The 21,122-nt window shown below is 46.6% G+C and overlaps 1 protein-coding gene across 1 annotated transcript in view; it reads right to left on the bottom strand.

Annotated features, from left to right (window-relative positions):
- Positions 1-541: 541 nt before the first annotated feature.
- The window catches only part of Scpep1 (serine carboxypeptidase 1), a 30,993-nt gene continuing 10,412 nt past the window's right edge, over positions 542-21,122 (bottom strand). The window contains exons 4-13 of the mRNA XM_085829676.1: positions 20,675-20,830; positions 20,068-20,142; positions 17,587-17,659; positions 13,220-13,257; positions 12,156-12,284; positions 10,943-11,036; positions 9,752-9,865; positions 6,644-6,781; positions 5,518-5,681; positions 542-1,241 (exon numbers count right to left, since the gene is read on the bottom strand). Of these exons, the coding sequence (XP_085685802.1) occupies positions 1,179-1,241; positions 5,518-5,681; positions 6,644-6,781; positions 9,752-9,865; positions 10,943-11,036; positions 12,156-12,284; positions 13,220-13,257; positions 17,587-17,659; positions 20,068-20,142; positions 20,675-20,830 (1,044 nt within the window). The 3' untranslated portion in view covers positions 542-1,178. The remainder of the gene's footprint in view (positions 1,242-5,517; positions 5,682-6,643; positions 6,782-9,751; positions 9,866-10,942; positions 11,037-12,155; positions 12,285-13,219; positions 13,258-17,586; positions 17,660-20,067; positions 20,143-20,674; positions 20,831-21,122) is intronic.

Raw genomic sequence — 21,122 nt, 5'->3', positions numbered from 1 at the left:
GATAGGCCCTTGGGGAAAGAATAAGACATAGCAAAGGCCTAACTAAGTGTGGGATTCTCAGGAGCTGCCTCTTTCCTTAACAACAAATGCAAGGCAAACATAGCACAGGCTTCTAATGAACAAAGGGGCACAAGAGACAGAAGAGTGGCCCCAGGGGAGATGAGTCTCATCCAGCGAGCTTAGATAATGCTGCTGTAATCTGTGAAGAAACCTTCCCCTTCCGCATGCAGAGCTGGGGTTTGCTGTCTGAGGGTGTGCTGGAAGCTACCCGATCACTTATTCACACCTCAAGCCATGGTTTGAACATTAAGCCCAGAGGAGCTTATGATCTTAATGATAAGGAAATGTGGAAATCTTTTGACTAAACAGTCATCCTTCCACGAGTTTACCTGAAGGAAACGGAGTGTGCATACACTATTAACTAGTTGGATGGCTCATCAGAGGGCTGTCTATAGTAGGGAGAACCAGAAACACTCGGAACCAATTGGGAATTTGGTAACTAAACGTTGGGACGATCACAAAACAGAATTTTCAGCGGTCATTAAAAATATCACAACACATTTATTGATGGGAAAAGAAGTGCAGGTCATGTTGATATGGGAACGAAGCAGACAGCAAAATAGCGTACAATATGGATTTCATTTTTGTAAAAATATATATGTAGCAAATAAAAGACCCGTAGTCAGAGACACCTAGTTGGCAGCTCAGTGGCTGTTTAAGCATTTTCTTTGTCTCTCCCACTGTTTTTGTCTATAAATCATGTAGTTTGCTTTTGCTTTTTTTTGGGGGGGGAAGGGGGGGACAGGGACTCTCGTTTGGTGTAGGCTGCTTTTGAACTTTCGATGTAGTTGTGGATGCGTTTGAACCTCGCATCCTCTTGCTTCTTCTACCTCTCAAGTGCTGGGATTTACACGTGCTATCAACTGTTTTTGTAGTAAGAGACCAATCGATCGCAATCCTTCACTTTGATTAAATGAGTCTGGTTTTAAATACTCTTTAGGAAGCAGAACTGATTTCTAAGTAGACACAGAAGCCCACAGTCTTTCGGTACAGGAGAGAGCAGGTGCTCCCAGAGTCATATCCCATGGTAGAGCCCGGGAGAAGAGCACCAGGGATAGACATTAGCACCTGCATCCTGGGCTCTGCTGCTCTAGCACCTCCAGGGCCAGCCAGCTCAGCTACTCCTGCTTGGTCACCAGCTTCATCATCTTCAGGGCCATCTCCCCTTGGTCAGAAGGAACCTGGAAGCAAGAAGTTCTGAATTAGTGCTCCTGATGTAAGGACTGGGTCAAGGTCAAGGGTGACGGACACGATCCTTCCAGGGCAAGATTTAGAAAGACTGGCGATAGCTGACTGTAAAGAAAAGACCTCCTCCACGCTGGACCAAAGTTCTGGGTTTCCAGTGTGTTGGGGCCTGAAGAAGTTGGCACTTTGAGAAGTCTTCTATTCTACTTGGGGACAATCTGTTGATTTCTCTGCGCAGAGCCCAGGTATTGGGACCCAGCCTATTTAAGAAAGACGACGGTGCAGAAAGAAGAGCTGAGGACGTAGCTCAGGCTGGTAAAGCCACTGCCTGGCACACATAAGTCCTGCGTCCCATCCCCGGTACCACCTGAAACAGGGTGGGACTGCACATGCCTGTTAGTCCAGCACTCAAGAACAGAGGTAGAAGGATCATGAATTCAAGACCAGCCTTGGCTATATAGAAAGTCAGAAGCCAGCTTAAGTTAAATTATTAGACCCTCCCTCAAAACAAAACAAACAAAAACAACAAAGTCAATATGTTTTTAAAAATTGGGGGAGGGGCTAGAGAGAGGTGAAGGCACCCCACTCACAGATCCATATAACAAAAACCACCTTAATCCTGGCCTCCACTGCTTCATGTGTCTGTTCTTCAAAGGACAGGTGATCCTCCCCCTTTTCTGAGAGTCTCCTATCTGAGGCTGGCCTCCAATTCACTCTGTAGCTGAGGACCCTCAAGCAGGATGTGGCAGTGATGCCTGTAATCCCAGCACTCGGGAGGCAAAGGCATGAGATCTAGGTCAACATCATCCTCACTACATGGGACATTTCTGACTAGCCTGGGCTAAACCAGATTGTCTCAAACAAACAAACAAACCAATCTATTTGAGTTGTTGACTTTGAGTTTAGTGAGAAAGTGCCATAGAGTGCTGGGGAGATGCCCCACCCAGAACTGTCATAAAAAGGCCAGGTGCGCCAGGTGATGCACACTTGTGAGCCCAGGACTCGGGAGGCAGAGGCAGGTGGAACTCTGTTGAGTTTGAGGCCAGCCTGCTCTACAGAATAAGGTTAAGACAGAGCTACACAGGAAAACCTATCTTGGAAAAAAAAGAAAGAAAGAAAGAAAGAGAGAGAGAAAGAGAACGAGAGAGAGAGAGAGAGAGAGAGAGAGAGAGAGAGAGAGAGAGAGAGAGAGAGAGAAAGAGAATATGCTGGTGGTGTGGGAGCTTGTGTTTTGGATCCTAGCACTTGGGGGCCAAGAAGAGGATCCCCGAGGCTCATTAGCCAGCCAGCCTTGCTTAACTGATAAGTTCTAGGGCCAAGAAGAGCTTGTGTCTCAAAAGAGGCTGACAGCATTCCTGAGGATAATGTTACAGGTTATCCTCTGGCCTCTACACACCCCTCTGTGTATACATACACATGTACTCTCCTCAATATGTGCACCTACACATGTGTAGGTGCACACATGAACATACATTAAAAACTGGCTGGATGTAGTGGCTCACAATTTTAATCCCAGGAATCAGGCAGCAGAGGCAGAAAGATCTCCGAGTCTGAGGAGAGCCTAGTCTACATCATGGGTTTCGGGCTAGCCAGGGCTACATAGTGAGACACTGTCTCAAAACAAAACAACAAATAACTAAACAAAAACAAAAGTCAAGGAATGTAGGAGGTAATTTCCAATCATTTTTTAAATGACGCTAATTCCTTGAACTACTTTCCATTTTGCTTATATTTTTGGTTGTGAGCCTAGCCTTTAAGGGCTGAGCCATCTCTCCAGCTACTTTCCATTTCTCATTCCTGAGAAGTAGCATTCTCAGCAGCGATAGGCAGCTGCTGTCAAGCCTGTCCAGCCAAGTCCCATCCTCTGGACCCACAAGGCTGAAGGAGAGAAGTGAGTGACCTGCTCTGAGTTTATCTTTTCACCTCCCACATGGTCATCACAGCCCTGACCTCTGCAAAAGTAAATGGAAGAAAAAAAAATACTTTAAAGTCAAAGTAGCAGGGCCACAGAGGTGGCTCAGCGGTTAAGAGCACCTGGCTGCTCTTCCAGAGGTCCTGAGTTCAAGTACCAGCAGCCATGTGGCTGTTCACAGCTCTTACTCCAGTCCCAGGTCTGACAGCCTCAAACAGACCTACATGCAAGCAAAACACCACTGCACAGAAAATATAAAAATTTACTTTAGTCTCTAATAAAGAGTAAAATTACTTGTATACCAAAAAATTGCCTTTAAATAAATTTATTACTCACTATTAGTAAATGTGTTTGATTTCTAATCCTATCTTCTATTTCTATATACTTGGGTTCTGTTGAGACCTGCGGTTTCATGGGATCAGCCCCCATGTACCCACTCTATGCTTCAGGTACCTAAACAGTAGTATTTATGGTTAGTGCTTAGGAGCCATGCAGGTGTTTGGTTAATGAGGGTTTGGGACCCTTCAGCCTTTTTCTGTTCCCAAATCCTTCATTATATGGGAGTCTGTTGTGGGAGTTGGGGCAACTTGGGGTTAAGGCAGTAATCTCTCTCAACTCAAAGAAAGCTATGCAACCAACAACACCTTAGAAGAACATCGTACATTCCCACCCTGGAATGCAAGGAAGAGGTCCCTCTTTGTGCTTGAAGCTTCTTCCAAACATGTCCCTGGGCCACCACTGCTTGGATACACTCTCCCACCTCGTGCCATGCTGTTGTCTAGACTTCACAAAGCAGCCAGCATTTCTGTTTTGTTTTGAGCCGGGGTCTTACTGTAGCCCAGGCTGGCTTGGAGTTTACTATGTAGCCAAGGCCAGACTTGAATTCCTGATCCTCCCGGCTGTCTCCTGAGGGCTGGGATTATGACCGGGTAACATTGCCCTCCTCTCTTGTTTTAACCTTTACACAGGCAAGGAAGGTAATTCTTGCTTCTCCTTCCAGGGCAAATTCATTGAAAACAAAGAAGGGAGAGTCCAGCGCATCTGGCCGAGGGAGGATTTAACTTTAAGATGACTTTATGTTAAGTCTCAAAGGAGCACTAACACAGGCTGAGAAACCCTTAAAGGAAGCACGTGACCCCAGAGTGTCAGAAGCTGGACCCAAGAAGACTGTCACTCACCCTCATGGGACAAAGGTAATTTTACTCAATGTTTTTAAGCACACCGTGTCCAGACTATGTCAGAAGACAAGAGATCTAGCAAGAAATTTTCTCCTTGCAGTCACGGGAATGTTAAAAAAGTTTTGGATTTTGGACTTTTGGATCAGCAATGCTCAATCCTGTAGTAGAATCTAGTTAAAAAATTCCAAACGTAGACTTGGTCAGTGGTTCTCAACCTTACTAATGCTGTGACCGTTTAATACAGTTCCTCTGTTGGGGTGATCCCCAACCATAGAATTATTTTATTGCTACTTCTGTAATGTTGCTGCTGTTATGAATTGTAATATAAATATCTGATAAGCAGAATATCTGTTATTCGCCCCCAAAAAGGGTCTCGACTCTCATGTTGAGAACTGCTGGGCTAGGGGGTGGTGAGAAAGCTGGAGAGCCTGAGTTTAGATCCCTAGCACGTGTAAAAAGCCAGTCACGGCAGTACACGCCTGTAATCTCAGCACTGGGCAAACAGAGACAGGCAGATCCCAGCTCACTGGCCGCCAGCCTAGCTCAACTGGTGAGCTCCAAATTCAGTGAGACCCTGTTTCAAAAACAATTAAGGTTGATGGAGATGGTGCAGTGGTTAAGAGCATTAGCTGCAATTTCAGAGGACCCAGTTCGATTCCCAGCACCGCATGGCAGCTCACAATTGCGTATAACTTCAGTTTCAGGGGATCCGACATCCTCACACAGACATACATACAGATATACAGGCAAAAACCGATACACAACTAACAAACAAATCTTTAAAATAAGTAAAAATCAAGCCAGGTATGGCAACATGTGCCCTTAATCCCAGCAGAGGCAGGCAGAGGGATCTTTGTGATCTATGTTAGGTTATGCCTGACATATATGTTCCAGGCTGGCCAAGGCTAGGTGGTGAAACCCTGTCTACAAAAAACCAGATGAGGTGGCGAAGTGATGGAGGAAGACCACACACACCCTCATCAACCCCAGGCCACCTCCACATGTATGGAAGAATGCAAAACAGACAGACAGACAGACAGACAGACAGAGAGTCAGAGTCTAAATACTCCCAGGCTTGAAGCTCTTCTATGAAAGCCAATCCAGGCAGTGGACATGTACGTGGCACTGTGGCTTCCCACACAGCATCATGCTTAAATCTACAATAGTGGGCAGATCACTCACCATGTGACCCGCCTTTAGGATCCAGTAGAAGGCTAGGTTCTCATAGGACTTGACGAACGCAGCTGTCTCTGAAGACTTGGGATCGGTGTACAGGGCCTTCCATTTTAGCTGATTGAATTTGGACAGTTGTGGCCACTTGAGCTTCTGAACCCAGGACTCCTGACCTAATAATGAGCAGGCCCAAGGACCAGGATCAGTATTAAGGGCTTGGTGGCGGACAGAGGGGGAAGAAAAATCTAGTTTTTAAAACAGTGCTTCCCCGGGCTGATGAGATAGCTCAGCGGGTAAGAGCACTGACTGCTCTTCTGAAGGTCCTGAGTTCAGATCCCAGCAACCGCATGGTGGTTCAAAACCACCCATAATGAGATCTGACACCCTCTTCTGGTGCGTCTGAAGTCAGCTACAGTGAATTTATGTATAATAATAAACCTTTTAAAAATTAAAAAAAAAAAAAAAGTGCTTCCCAACTGTAGTGTGCAGTGTACACCACGTTCACTGGGATCTTGCCACAAGCAGTTCTTGGTGGGGCCTGGGCACCCACACCCTTCCTAAAAGATTCCCACCAATACGTGGGTTAAATGAGAAATCCCACAGCTGTGAGACTGGATATACACAGCTTTTAAATGTCTTAGCCGCCCTCCCTTTAAGTGTCCCTGGCTGGCCTTGAACTCACTCTGTCGCTTTGTGATTGTAATCATACTGTCTCAGCTTCAGTAGCTATAATCACAGGCAGGGGATACTGCCTGAGAGCCTACAGAGCTCCTCAGGCCCAATTCTCCTTGGGGCCTTGGAAACCGAGCTGTAGAAGCTAGTGTGTTAACACCTTCTGGAACACCACAAAAATAAACGTTCCCACAATGAAGTAGTATATCTGCCCAAGAGCAGGAGATGGGGTAGCTATTTATTCTTTTCTTTAACATACCCAGGTACCCGAGAATTGGAAAGACCCAGAGTTCTCTCATGCATCACAGCTCAAGAGTCCAAGTCAGGAGTGGATGCATGTGACAGGAAATGGTATTCCTCCAGGCACGAATTTCACCAATCCCAAGGCCTATGCATCCTGGGCCATTTCCTTTTGGCTTGTCCCATGATTGCTTCCGTGTGTCCCCCAGAGTTTGATTCCTACCTATGGTGTCCACAATGAGATCCAGCTGTCCGTTGTACACGGTCACATTGACCCCAGCTGCCAGCAACTTATCCACAACGTCGATGGCAGGCTTCATGAAGTCCCCTTCCATGCTTAGGAAGACGTAAGATGCCTGGGCTACGGAAGGTGAAGGAGAAAGAGGTAGCACGTTGGAATTAAGAAGTCTCTTTCAGCCCAAGCATTCTAAACTACGGTTCCTAAAAGTCCCTATGTGTTGGGGGTGTATATGTGTGTGTGTGTTAGTTCTATGGCTTTGAACTGATTCAGCCTCCAAATTCTGGAATCTGTATGTCCAAACCCTGAAGGTTCTTGTTCCCCAGTTGGTTTTTGATCAATCAATAAAGAACCAACAGCTACTGGCCACTTCCTAAATTGGGCCTGGGGTAGCAGGGGAAGGTTTAGGAGCCAGGAATATTAGAGGGAAATCTATGCTAGCTGGTCAGAGGAGTAGAACTGCCTAGCCTTTGAGCAAGTCAAGACACATTAATATTGACTGGCTGGTGATCATGCATGAGTCTTTCATTTGAGAATCCAGATAGCTCCTGGGCAGGTACGCACATTCGACCAGCCAGGAGCCAAACCGGTGTAGCTAAACTCACCTCTACACCTAGGAAGCAATGCTGAGTGACAGGTGCTCCACAGAGGGACCAACTGGCCAGAAAGAAGGAAATAAAAATAGTGCACACTAGCCGGGCGGTGGTGGCGCACGCCTTTAATCCCAGCACTCCGGAGGCAGAGGCAGGCGGATTTCTGAGTTCGAGGCCAGCCTGGTCTACAGAGTGACTTCCAGGACAGCCAGGGCTACACAGAGAAACCCTGTCTCGAAAAACCAAAAAAAAAAAAAAAAAAAAAAAAAATAGTGCACACTGTCCCTTTGCTTGGGAGCGTGTGCTGATGGCACGTGCCATGTGCAACGAGGAACTAAAATCTGCAGAAGGAAACAGAGAGGCAGAGGCCCAGAGAGTTTTCAGCTGCTCCACTCGGGAATAAACTGTGCTTTGCACCAGAGTGCTAAGTGGTACCAAGGCCAGAAAACAAAACAAAATACCCAGCAAGTATCTGGGACACACCATTGGGGAGGTGACCAGGCCACCAGTTGGAAGAGTATATTATGGGTTACCCCCCAGTAATTGTCAAAGCCAAGTAAAAATAACCATAGTTTGAGTCTCATTGATTTGTATGCTAGTCAGGGATATGTTTAAAATATTGTAGATGCCGGGCGTGGTGGCACACACCTTTAATCCCAGCACTCGGGAGGCAAAGGCAGGCGGATTTCTGAGTTCGAGGCCAGCCTGGTCTACAGAGTGACTTCCAGGACAGCCAGGGCTACACAGAGAAACCCTGTCTCAAAAAACAAAAAACAAAACAAAACAAATATATTGTAGACATTTTAAATCCTAATGTGGGATTAGGATTTTCTATCCCATCTGTGACCATTTAGTTCCTGGATAAAAGACGCACACAGCTGGGCAGTAGTGGCGCACACCTTTGATCCTAGCACTTGAGAGGCAGAGGCAGGCGGGTTTTTGAGTTTGAGGCCAGCCTGGTCTACAGAGTGAGTTCCTGGACAGCCAGGGCTACACAGAGAAACCCTGTCTGGAAAAACAAAACAAAACACATACAACCTTTATATTTATAATAAGCCTCAATTAGCACAAGAGCTGGTCAAATATCTACCCTCTATGTTATTAGAATCTACTTTCCTATCAATAACCCCAAGTTATTTGTTACTATGTTTCATCAGGGCTGCTCTACCTCAGGGCCACATTTTCATGACTCATTTAACCCATGGTGGCTTCTCCTCCACTTCTTTTACCTCTTGTGGTCTCCTTCAAATCCCCAGGCCCTGGAACCTTAAATCCCACCTACATCTCTTCCGCCCGGCTATTTATTGGCTTTATTTACCAATCAGAAATAACTTGGGGCAAGGTCACATAGCATTAGGTCACCTAGGTCTACATGCAGACTCTCTTCTCTCTGGGACAACAGGGTCTTGAGGCACCAGTACTAGCATTAGAATATAAGCAGCATCAGGCCAACCCACTACAATGCAGATTGTGATAGAGTAACCCATGACCCACTAACGAAGTCAAAATAGAGGTCAAAACAAAGCCCTTTGCAGCTACACGGGAGAAAGGGACTCCTTGACCCGGCAGTCCTGGGGTATCTTGGATGTAAACCAAACAAATGCTACCCTGCTTGTTCAAAAGTCCCCATGGGACTAAGTAGGAACTTATCCAAGGTTTCTAGCTGGATTTGGCCTCCAAAGACTCAAGTATTTCCACACGGTGACCTTCAGAGCAGAACCCTATCTAGCACCAGCATGTCTGAAAGGCCAGCACGGGAACTGGCCAAAACTGGCCCATGCACATGGACTGTCTGATGTCCTGCAAAGGACCTTTATTTACAGGTGGGCAGGGGACAGATGCACGCCGTGGTGCAAGCTGTGGCGCATGCGTAGGGGACAGAAGATGGATAACTTCAGGGAGTCGGTTCCCTCCTTCCAGCATGTGAGTCCCCGAAACTGAGCTTATCTCATCAGGCCTGATGGCAAGCACCCTTAATCACTGGGCCCCATTGGGCCTCTCCCCAGCCCTTTATTTTTTATTTTTTTGGGTTTTTTTTTTTGTTGTTGTTGTTTTCAAGGCAGGATTTCTCTGTGTAGCCCTGGCTGTCCTGGAACTCACTCTGTAGACCAGGCTGGCCTCAAACTCAGAAATCTGCCTCCCAAGTGCTGGGATTAAAGGCATGCGCCACCACGCCCAGCTCTACCATGCCCTACTCTTATTTTGTCAATGTGTTACAAAGGTAAAGGGTGTAATAGTCCTTATGCAACCAATCCTTCAACCAGTCACAACCAATCACACGCCACGTCTCCCCCCACCAACTTCTCTGCCAGCTCCTTATCCTGAATCCCCTTTGCCACGTTGCCGCCGATTCTACATCTGCTGCAGGTGGTTAAGATCATTTTACTTATAACAGTCCAACATCACCGAGAAAACCCAGCCTGCGGATTAAGGGCTCCGAATCTGCACACATCTCCCCCCAGCCCCCTACAAACGGCACTTGATTAGCGTGCTTTCATACCTCCCCAGGAGATATCCTCAGGGATAATTTTGAGCTTCTTTTTGATGGGGCCGTTCATGAGTTGACTTAAGGTGTCTCCTTGCAGGTGTCTCACGTGGCGCTGACAGAGCCGAACTAAAAGCAAACTGGTATACAGTGAATCAAAGGGCTAGATCAGAACCCCACAGAGATGTCCCCCAAGCTGCTGGGGGAGACAGCACAGTGGAGAGAGGCTTTTTCCTGGAAAAGGAGGAAGTATCATGTTGATCCATGTAGAGTAGGGAGGAAGCCAGAAGCGGGTTGAAAGGAGATCTGTTAGTATTGATAACTGCATTCTGTGAACTTTAGGGCCACTGGGATGACCCAGAACATGGTCAGCTGAAAAGAGGAAGCCAGAGGCAGGTTTAGCAGGTCTTGTGTTTTTTACTTATTGGGGGAGGGTTTCAGGCATTTTACAATCAAAGCCAAGCTGAGTCAGCTGAGAGACCACTACCATCAGCCCTGCAGGAACCTGACACTGCACATCAGTGAACAGAAACTGCTTCATGCAGCTCCATGGCCGAGCAGGTGCTCAGTGTGCACTAGGTCCTGGGTATCATTCCAAGGCTTCTCTCACCAAAAGGCATCAGTGATTTTCCACTGCTTCCTGGCCCCTTTGGCTGAGACCAAGTGTTTAAGTATGCTAAGCAACAACAACAAAAAAAAACAGATGAAGGGCCAGGTAGTGGTCATAGATCACACCTTTAATCCTAGAGCAGAGGTAGGTGGATTTCTGTGAGTTTGAGGCCAGCCTGATCTACAGAGCCAGTTCCAAGACAGCCAGGGCTACATGGAGAAAACCTGTCATGAAAAACCAAACCAAAAAAAAAAAAAAGCAAAAAAAGGCAAAAGCTACTGTAGGTTTCCATTTATAGATAGAATGTTAAGAAAAGCCAAGGGAGAAACAGAAAGAGGCGTAGTGACTGCCTCAGGCTGGGAGTGGGATGGAGCAATAGATGCAAGCAGATGTGTGGGATCTTTTCAGGGTGCCGGGAATATTCTAAAACTGGATGGTGGTGGTGACTCTGCAACTCTGTGAATATACTTAAAAGCCACCGCAAGCTACACTGAGAAGATGAGACTATCCTATTACATAAATGGCATGCTGGTGACAGGCCAGGCCCTCCTGCACAGAGGCTGGGCTAGGGAGCAACAGCAGCGAGGCCCACTCACCTAAGGGGCTCCGGAGGAACTCGAGGCTTGATTCCATAGCTTTCTCCGGGCTGCTTTTAGTTAAGATGTTATAGAAGTTTACCCCGTCAGTGTTCTGAAATCAAGAATGCATTTGGATGGGTACTTTCCCCCATCTACTGAAAGTTGCAGAACAGAAAAGTGCTTGGCTTTCCAAGGACGACTTTGAGCTTATAAATTTACTGCACTAGGGAAGAGCCTCTCTGAAGGCTTAGACAACAGCTGTGGTCTCCCCTGCGCCTGCAGCACACAGCTCACGGGAACCCTGGCACCACTGGAACCCAAGAGCCTGTACAGTGACCCTGGAGTGATGGAGGGTGCTCTGTCCATCCTAATCCCTCCTTCCATTTCAAGGAAGAAGCTTATTTCACAAGGATCCAAGTGAGAAAATATATTGTCTTTAAAATACACATCCCCTCGAACAAGGCAGTCTCTTATCTCTGGTGTCTTGAGAAGTTATCTCTTGGGCGGGTAGGCCGCAAACATGCTATCTAGCAGCTTCTTCTTTTTTTAAAGATTTATTTATCACTATATCTAAGTTAAGTACACTGTAGCTGTCTTCAGATGCCCAAGAAGAGGACGTCAGATCTCATTACGGATGGTTGTGAGCCACCATGTGGTTACTGGGATTTGAACTCAGGACCTTTGGAAGAGCAGTCGGGTGCTCTTACCCACTGAGCCATCTCTCCAGCCCCTGCAGCTTCTTTTAAGGGCTAGGTTACGGATGTATGTTACCGTGCTAAGCCGCCGAGCCATATTTATCTGTCTGTTGGATTTTTGTTGTTGTTCTGTTTTTGAATCAGAGTCTCATGTAGCCTAAGCTGACCTTAAGCTTACCATGTAGCTAAAGTGTCCCTTGAACTTCTGGTCCTCCCGACTCTACCTCCTAAGTGCTGGGAGATTACACTCATGCACTACTATGCTGGACCACTAGTCTTTCTTGCAGAATCCAAACATTCAATCAGGAACAAGTAGGTCCTGCAAGCCTCGGGGGCTTGGTGACCCTACTAAGGGCCACTATGTCATTGCTGAGACCTTATAGGTTTATCCATTCAGCATATAAGCAGTTCTAAATCTGTGGGAGAGTCAGGACAGGCCCAATCCTCACAACATCAACCATGGGTCCCATTCACCCACCCTACCCTCCCACCCCGGGGAAAAGCCATGTCCCCACAGCCCCAGTTCGGCCCCCTACCTTTTCAATGATCATTTCTGCTTTCCCCCACAGCTGAGTAGCCTCCTTGTAGAAGCCCTTGTTTACCGCATTGAGGACTTGCTCTGCAATGTTGGACACCTCGGCCAAGCCTTGATTATCAAGGAGAGACTGGAAAATAAACAGAGGTCAAAAAGCCCACTTGATTAGGGAGTGAGGATCTGGTACCACTGCAGCTGGTGAGGAGAGAGAGCAAGAGATGGAAAGATGGGAGCTTACCTAAGAAGAGTGTGGTCAGAAGTCTCAGAGAAGGGCTGGGATTGAACCCAGGACCTTGTGCATTAGAGGTAGTGTTCTACCACCATGTTATAGCCCTAGCCCTAACTCACATGCTTATTGATGGGAGAAGCACACCCTTAAATGAATCAAGTGAGTAGGCCCATGAAGGTTTACCACAACCTTTCATCTTTGGGGGAGGGGTACCCAAAAGGTTGTATCAGAACAAGAGAATTCAAGATTGTGTATTGGGCTGGAGTGGAGACAGAGGCAGGTGGATCTCTGTGAGTTTTAGGTCATCCTGGTCTACACAGGTTTGGGGGCTGGGGATGTAGCTCAATTGATAGAGTAGAGAAGCTACAGGACTTGAGATTCTGCCTCAAGACGGAAGGAGCACATGACATAAGCTCAGCTGGCAGTGCTTGCTTTGCATGTGTGAGGATTTGATTCGCAGCAACCACCACCACCACACACAACACACAATTTTTCAAAAGAAATCCCTGGGGCATCAAGAGAGGCCTGACTCTGGATGTGCCTATGGACAACCATCAACCAGGGTCTCAGACTGAATAGAAAGGGGAAAGGAATGCCCAGTGAGGGCCATCATTCCTCTCTCTGCTCCCTGCTCCACCCAGACACAAGCAAGCAGCCTCCCTTCCCTGTTGCTACAGACCACACCCTCTGAAACTATAAGCCAAAACAAATCCTTCTGCCCTTCAGTTGCTGTCAGCTCACAGCAATAGTAAGTAATACACTCTCGCCGGAGACCTGAGAAGTCAGCAGGGCTGTTTCCCAGGGAGACTGCTGAGGGCAGGACCCGGGCTACTTACCATACTATACAGGTAAGGTCCCCAGGACAACACTGAATCTAAAGAAAACCAGATGGATACAAATTAGCTATGTCTTTCCAAAAGACTACCCCACGATGGCTTCCCTTCTAAGCGCAAAGGGACAGGAGCAAGAAACCCAGTGACTTTGAGGGGAAACACTCCAGAGAACCCTAGTATCCAAGCAGGAATGGCTGACATCTCAGTGGCTGGAAGATGTTCTTTCTGCCAATTCTAAGGTCCAGCGGCATGTTGACCTGATTTGATTCTGCCTAGCAGGGCATCCTGGGCAGAGATCCACCTGACACATCACACAGCTATCCGGCGGGTGTGTCCTGGAGGCTCGATTGTCTCTGTAGCCTTCTAGGTTCCTGACAGCATCAAAGATTTCCCCACCCTCACTGCCTCTGCAATCTATTTGCTCCTCCAGGGTGGAGGCGTTTGCGTCTTCCACCATACATACTGTAGAAAAACTAACATGACTCAACTCCTGTGCCTGTGGCTACCCACCAATCAGCTCATTTGTACTCTGCGAACTCTATACGCTGGGAAACTCCAAAAGGTGCTAAGAGAAACAAACAGCTCCAAGGGACTTGTAAGACAGCCAGGCCTAGCAGTGTGGGCCTTTAATCCCAGTACCTAGGAGGCAGAGGAAGGTGGGTCTCTAAGTCTGAGGCCACCCTGGTCTATAGAGTGAATTCCAGGATGTCCAAGGCTACACGGAAAAACAGTTAAAAAAAAAAAAGACACACACACACACACACACAAAGAAAGGGGGCAAGGAGTGGGGATTACCTTCTGGGAACACAGTAAGCTGTGAACTTGTTGGGATAAGTCTACAGCTACAGCTACCGCTACCACATCTCCACTAGGTAAGATACAAGCTACTGAAGTGTGCCAACAAAATATCAAGGACCTATCAAGCGTCACTCTGCTGCTTAGAACCCTCCAACTAGGAGCCCCAGGAGCCATTTAGTCCCCAAAAGAATGTCTGAAGACATTTCTTGTTGTCACATTGAGTGAGTGATCCTACTGGCATCTCATGACCAGAGGATGGGGACGCTACAGACAAATATCCAAACATGGGGGTTGGTGAGATGGCTCAGCAGGTAAGACTGCTTGCCTCACAAGCATGGGTATCAGAGTTCAAACCCCCAAACCCACATACAAAGTCTGGCTTGGTTGCATGTGCCTACAATCCCAGCACTGTAAGGGGCAGAGACAGGAACTGTTGGGCTTACTGGCTGCCACATAGTTCCAGGGTTAGGGAGACGCCCTATCTTAAGAAATCATGTGGCCGGGCAGTGGTGGCGCACCCCTTTAATCCCAGCACTTGGGAGGCAGAGGCAGGCGGATTTCTAAATTCAAGGCCAGCCTGGTCTACAGAGTGAGTTCCAGGACAGCCAGAGCTACACAGAGAAACCCTGTCTCAAAACAAACAAACAAACAAAAAAAAAAAGAAAGAAAGAAAGAAAGAAAGAAAGAAAGAAAGAAAGAAAGAAAGAAGAGAGAAAAAAGAAGTAATGTTGCTGGGGCTGGAAAAATGGAGCACTGACTGCTCTTCCTGAGGCCCCGAGTTCAGTTCCCAGAAACCATACAGTGGCTCACAACCACAGCAATGGGATCAGATGCCCCCTTCTGGTGTGTCTGAGGACAGTAATGGTGTACTCACATAAATAAATTTTAAAGAAATCCTTAAATAATAATAATAATAATAATGTTGTAAGAACTGGAGACATGGCTCGGTAGCTCTTCCAGAGGTCCTGAGTTCAATTCCCAGCAACAACATAATGGCTCACAACCATATATAATGTGATCTGATGCCCTCTTCTGGCATGCAGGTATACATGTAGATAGAACACTTATATACATAAAATAAATAAATAAATAAATAAATCTTTAAAAAGTAAGTTGGGTTGGAGAGACGGCTTAGTGGTTAAGAGCACTGGCTGTTCTTCCAGAGGTCCTAAGTTCAAATCCCAACAACCACATGTCATAATCATCTACAATGAGATCTGGTGCCCTCTTCTGGCCTGCAGGCATACATGCAGGCAAATGATGTATACATAATAAATCTTAAAATACTATAATGTGGGGGTCTGGGGGAGTGGTAGCTCAGTAATTAAAAGTACCTGCTGGCTGGGCGTGGTGGCGCACGCCTTTAATCCCAGCACTTGGGAGGCAGAGGCAGGCGGATTTCTGAGTTCGAGGCCAGCCTGGTCTACAGAGTGAGTTCCAGGACAGCCAGGACTACACAGAGAAACCCTGTCTCGAAAAACCAAAAAAAAAAAAAAAAAGTACCTGCTGTTTTTCCAAAGGACCAAGTTTGATTCCCAGCACCCAGATCAGGTGTTCACAACCGCCTGAAACAGGACTGAGGCCTTCTTCTGGCCCCAAAAGACATTGTGTGTATGTACATGGTGCATAGACATACATGTAGTCAAACACCCAAATACATGAAATGAAAATAAATAAAATCTCAAAAGAATTTCTTTAGAGGCATAAGGTAGATAAAGTGATAGAGGGAGATGTTCTCTTCTGGCTTATGCATGCATGCATGCATGGGCACATGTACCACTTGTACACATGTAATAATACATCACATGCATCCATCAGGCTCCACTGCCCCCAACATGTACATGACAAAACCTTTTTAAGTCCTTAATACTTAGAACAGTTCCCTACACTACTCTAAATGGCTGTGGTTGCTGCGGTTGAGGGAACCCAAGAGAGTTAACCTGGCCAAGGTGATCAGATCAGTGATGCCTGAAGCCACACCCTGATTATGAGCAAGATAGACCACTCCTATCTGTGTTCCCAAAGCATTACGAAAGTGCAGACCTCAGAGCTGCAAGGCCTGGTGCCAACCTTGCCTTACAACCACCACCACCACCACCACCACCACCACCACCACCATCACCACCATCACCACCACCACCATTACCACCACCACCACCACCATCACTAGCAGCAGCAGCAGCAGGCACAGATGGGAAGCTCACAGCAGATGCTCTTCCAGTATCAGGACACTGTGGAGTCGGGGAGCTGGTGACACCCTGTGCTGACTCATACAGAACTGGGGCTCCTCTTTATGAGGCCACTCGCACTGTGTGGGGTGTATTTCATCATCCACAGGAGTGTCCGGAGCATTTCCTGCGGCAAACTTGGATTCCTTTGCTAGGAAAATCCCTTCAGAGGACTCAGCCTGATGGTAGAGGCTGTGGCAAAGATGTTTCATCCCCCATGTCTCTTGGATGCTCTTGGGGTAAATGGATGCTTTCTGTGATGACTTCTTCAAGAATCCAAAAACTTCTGCTGGCCTCCTTTTTTTTTTTTTTTAAAGACTTATTTATTTTATATATGCGAGTACACTGTAGCTGTCTTCAGACATACCGAAAGAGGGCATCAGATCCCATTACAGATGATTGTGAGCCACCATGTGGTTGCTGGGAATTGAACTCAGGACCTCTGTTAGAACAATCGGTGCTCTTAACCACTGAACCATCTCTCTAGCCCTGTCCTCCTCTTTTATCTGAATATTATAGCCCTGAGGGATGGCTGTTTCTCTCTGGCTTGACATGATCAACACCACAGAGCATAGTGACTGTGGTGATTTATAGGAGACCTTGAATTGTTGTCAAGGCAACAAAATAAACTGAACTATTCAGTAGATAGCTAGGTCCATGATAATAGAGCAATCAAAGGAGGAAAGGAGACCATAAGACCTTGGCAAGATACTTCCTTTAGATTCCAAGCCCACTACACCCTGCCCCCCTATACATAACCTTAGAAATATTAAAATATAAGAGGTTAGAGATTGCCTGGGGGCCCAGCAGGATGGTTCAAACTTTTAGATCCCACATAAATGTAGAAAAAAAAAATCAACTCCACCTAGTTGTCCCCTGACCTCTACATATGAACCATGACTCTCTCTCTCTCTCTCTCTCTCTCTCTCTCTCTCTCTCTCTCATCACTAACATCAAACCTCATTTTTAAATATTGCCTGGGCTGGGTGTAGTGGAGCACCCCTTTAATCCCAGCACTTCAGAGGCAGCAGGATCTCTTGTGAGTCCAGCCTGGTCTATATGAGTTGCAGGATAGCCAGGGCTATGTTGAGAGACCCTCTCTCAAAAAAAAAAAATTTTTTTTAATTGGTAAACATGGGACTTTTCAGTGTCCAGGTTTACAAGAGTCACCCAGGCTCTTATAAGTAGCACTCACATACACCCTGGCCCAGCAAGCAGGACCTGGATGGCATCCTTCAGTCTGTTGGTACTGGGGGACTTTCATGTTTCCCCAGGAAAGTCAGTCCAAAGTCACAGAAAGGGTCAAGGTTAGAGAAGAGAGAGACTAAAAAACTCCATACTTACCCACAGGGGAGATCCAGGAGTCCCCCAAAGCAACCCCAGAAAAGTTACACTTGATGGTCCCTTGCTGAACTGCCTGAAAAAGAGAGCCAAGAAATGCTCTGACCAAAGGGACCCAGGACTCCCTCCATCCCTCTGCCTCAGAGGCACACACACACTCCTAACCCACGCGGTCTCCGTTTCGCCAGGCATCAGAAGAACACACCTGTGATGGCAAGTCCTGCCTACCTCCACTGGTAAATTGAGGAGGGGCTATTGCTTTGTTTAACCTGTGTCCTTAGAACAAGTATAGGACACGTCCCTAAGTTGTCTCTGAGAGCCAAGGCATATCCATGTCCTGAAGTCTGGGAGCATCCCAAGGTGCTGAGTTGCTCCTTGGTCCGGGTGCCACTGCCAGGCAGTGGTTGCTGACACTGGGACTCCTCAGGACACACAGGCCAGGAAGCCATCCTACTCTGCACCTGTCCCCAGCAGGAAGCTGGGCGTTCTCTGCCGGCATTCACAACCTCCTCCTAACCTCGACACTCGCCAAGAGGAGCCACACGAAACATCATTCATGAGAAAACAAGAGAAAGCAGGAGAAAGCGTCTTATGAACGGAAGTGAAAATATTCCCAGCGGATATTATTGTTGAACACTCAAAAAAATAGAATATAAGCTGGAGTATCATATGCTATCACGTGTACAAAGGTGGGGGAAAAAAGAACACCTATGAATTCGGTTACACAGTTATGTGTAACTGGAAAAATAAAGAGACTAGGAGGATTCCACGGAGAGCAGGGCAAAAGGAAGGGAAGGAAGGAGGGAGGGAAGGAAGAAGGGAGGGAGAGAGGGTGAAGAAATCAGAAAGCCAAAGCAGGTAGACTACAACAAGTTCAAGGCCAGGCCAGACTACACAGCATGTAGCCAGTTATTACCAGTCCAGCTAGGGTTACATGGCAGGTCATTGTTTCTAATTAAATAAATATTCATCATAGAAAGGAGGACTGTGCTAGACAAAGAGCCCTTAGGGACTATGCATTAGCTTGGACAAGCTATCTTAAGACATGTTGGGACCATTGAAAGAAGCAGTCTGATTACAGGGGTGAAGAATGCTGCAGGGAGGAGGAGGGGTCCAACCAGGGGTCCCATTGATGGAGACACACAGTATGACTGCATTTTGGTTAGGATCTCAGGTATGTGGGCAGAAAGTATTATCAGGCGCTGCCTGGTAGATGAGTTTTTTCTGTTTTTGATACAGAGTGCAGCCCTGTCTTAAAACCAACTGGTTTCAAGCTCAGAACCTCCTCCCTCTGCCTCCGAATGTCTGAACTGTACAGTTTATAGTAGTTTTATAACTATATATACTAGTACACTACAGTATACAACTATACTATGCTATTATTCTATATAGTATATAGCTATATGTAGTAGTTACATACTATATATAGTAATATATACAGTATAGTATAATATATAACTAACTGTACTAGCTAGTTTATAGTCTTAACATTAAAAAAAAGAGTCAGGTGCTGAAGAGGTGGCTCAGAGGTTAGGAACACTAGCTGCTCTTGCAGAGGACTCTGGTTCCATGCCCAACACCCACATGGCAGATCACAACTGGCTGTATTTCCAGCTCCAGAGGGATCCAGTGCCCTCTCCTAGTCTCTGCAGGTACCAGGCATGCTCACACGCACATACACACACACACACACAAATACACACACGTCTGTGGCACACAGATGTACATGCAGGCAAAATACACTAATACATATTAAGAATTTCAAAGGGGCTGGAGAGATGGCTCAGTGTTTTAGAGCACTGACTCCTCTTGCAGAGGTCCTGAGTTCAAATCCCAGCAACCACATGGTGGCTCACAACCATCCATAACAAGATCTGGTGCCTTCTTCTGGAGTGTCTGAAGACAGCTACAGTGTACTTACATATAGTAAATAAAAATGTGTTTTTTAAAAAAAGTGTTTATTTTGATTTTGTATGTATGACTGTTTGCCTGCAGGTATGTGTGACGCCATGCTTGACACCCTGGTTTGATCCCCCAAACCCACAGTGGGAGGAGATGACTACTGACTTCCACACACACCCACACCATGGCATGGCATGGCACGGCACATGCACATACAATAAACTTTTTCTTTTTTTTTTTTCCCCCTGCTTCCCCCTCAACTTTTTTTTTTTGTTGTTTATTTGTTTTTTTTCAAAGATCTATTTATTCATTATATGTAAGTACACTGTAGCTGTCTTCAGACACTCCAGAAGAGGGCGCCAGATCTCGTTACGGATGGTTGTGAGCCACCATGTGGTTGCTGGGATTTGAACTCTGGATCTTCGGAAGAGCAGTCGGGTGCTCTTACCCACTGAGCCATCTCACCAGCCCCCTCCCCTCAACTTTTTAATTAACTAAAGTCTGCTCAGTATCAGGTAGGGATATGAAAGGGACAACCCACTTTTTGTTTCAAAACAGTGACAGAGTTACCCTCTTGTTTACCTTGTAAAGTTCTACACTGATGCCAGCAGCCATCTTTCCTCCGTAGGATTCTGAGAAAATGTAGAATGGAACCGTCTAGCGAGAAATGGAATTTACAAAGAATTAAGACATCCTGCTTGCCTGTCTGCCTTCCTTTGTTTTTTTTTTTTTTTTTTTTTTTTTTTTGAGACAGGGTTTCTCTGTGTAGCCTTGGCTATCCTGCAACTCAACTCTGTAGATCAGGTTAGCCTTGAACTCTATAGAGAGCTACCAGCCTCTGACTCCTGAGTGCTGGGTTTAAAGGTGTGCGCCACCATTGCCTGGCTCCGATTACCTTTCAATTCACACAAATTATCTTCAAATTTCTAAAGTGTATGATAAAAACAATCTGCTTTTGTCTCTGTCCTCAAATCTGATTACTGATGTCTAGTCAGATGGAAGAAAGTCAAAGCCCTCAACCTAGGAAGGCAAGAGGAAAGCTCTGAAAACCAGCTGCCACTGAACCTCTTTGTCTCCTCATGCAGTCCCAGCTGTCCTATGCACTCAACTCTTATGGGTGGGGGGCTCGGTGTTCAGAAGAGTCCCTCATCCCTCTTGCTGGTCTTTTGTGCCTAAGCTGCAGAATTACCTGGAATTCTTTATGGCAATCAAAGAAGGATTTCAGGAGAACCATCATGTCGGAAGCCACCGTGTCCAGGTCCTTTGCGTAGGCATCTGTTGTGTTGACGTAGCTGAAGCCTGTGCCCACGGGATTATCCACAAACAGGAGACTGGCCCACTGCAGCTACAGCCACCCAGAAGGAGCAAGCAGGGCAATCGGTGGTTAGTCATCTGTTATCTTCCTGGCAACTTGGCAAAACAACCTTTATGATAACATCAGCGCGGTGACTTTATCTTATTGCTCAAAGTGATTTGGGGGCAGCTGGGGAAATGGCCCAGTTAGGAAACTGCTTGCCTTATGAGCATGCATCCCTGAGTTCCATGACTAGAATCCATGTAAAAAAGTTGGCAAGCCTGGTGGCAGGGCACGCCTTGAATCCCAGTACTCGGGAGGCAGAGGCAGGTGGATCTCTTGA

Source organism: Mus caroli, unplaced genomic scaffold (assembly GCF_978045245.1).
Source record: "Mus caroli unplaced genomic scaffold, Mus_caroli_1 scaffold_13, whole genome shotgun sequence".
NCBI lineage: Eukaryota > Metazoa > Chordata > Mammalia > Rodentia > Muridae > Mus > Mus caroli.
Note: the sequence above shows the minus strand (reverse complement) of the source record. Positions and strands in the feature narration are given on the sequence as shown.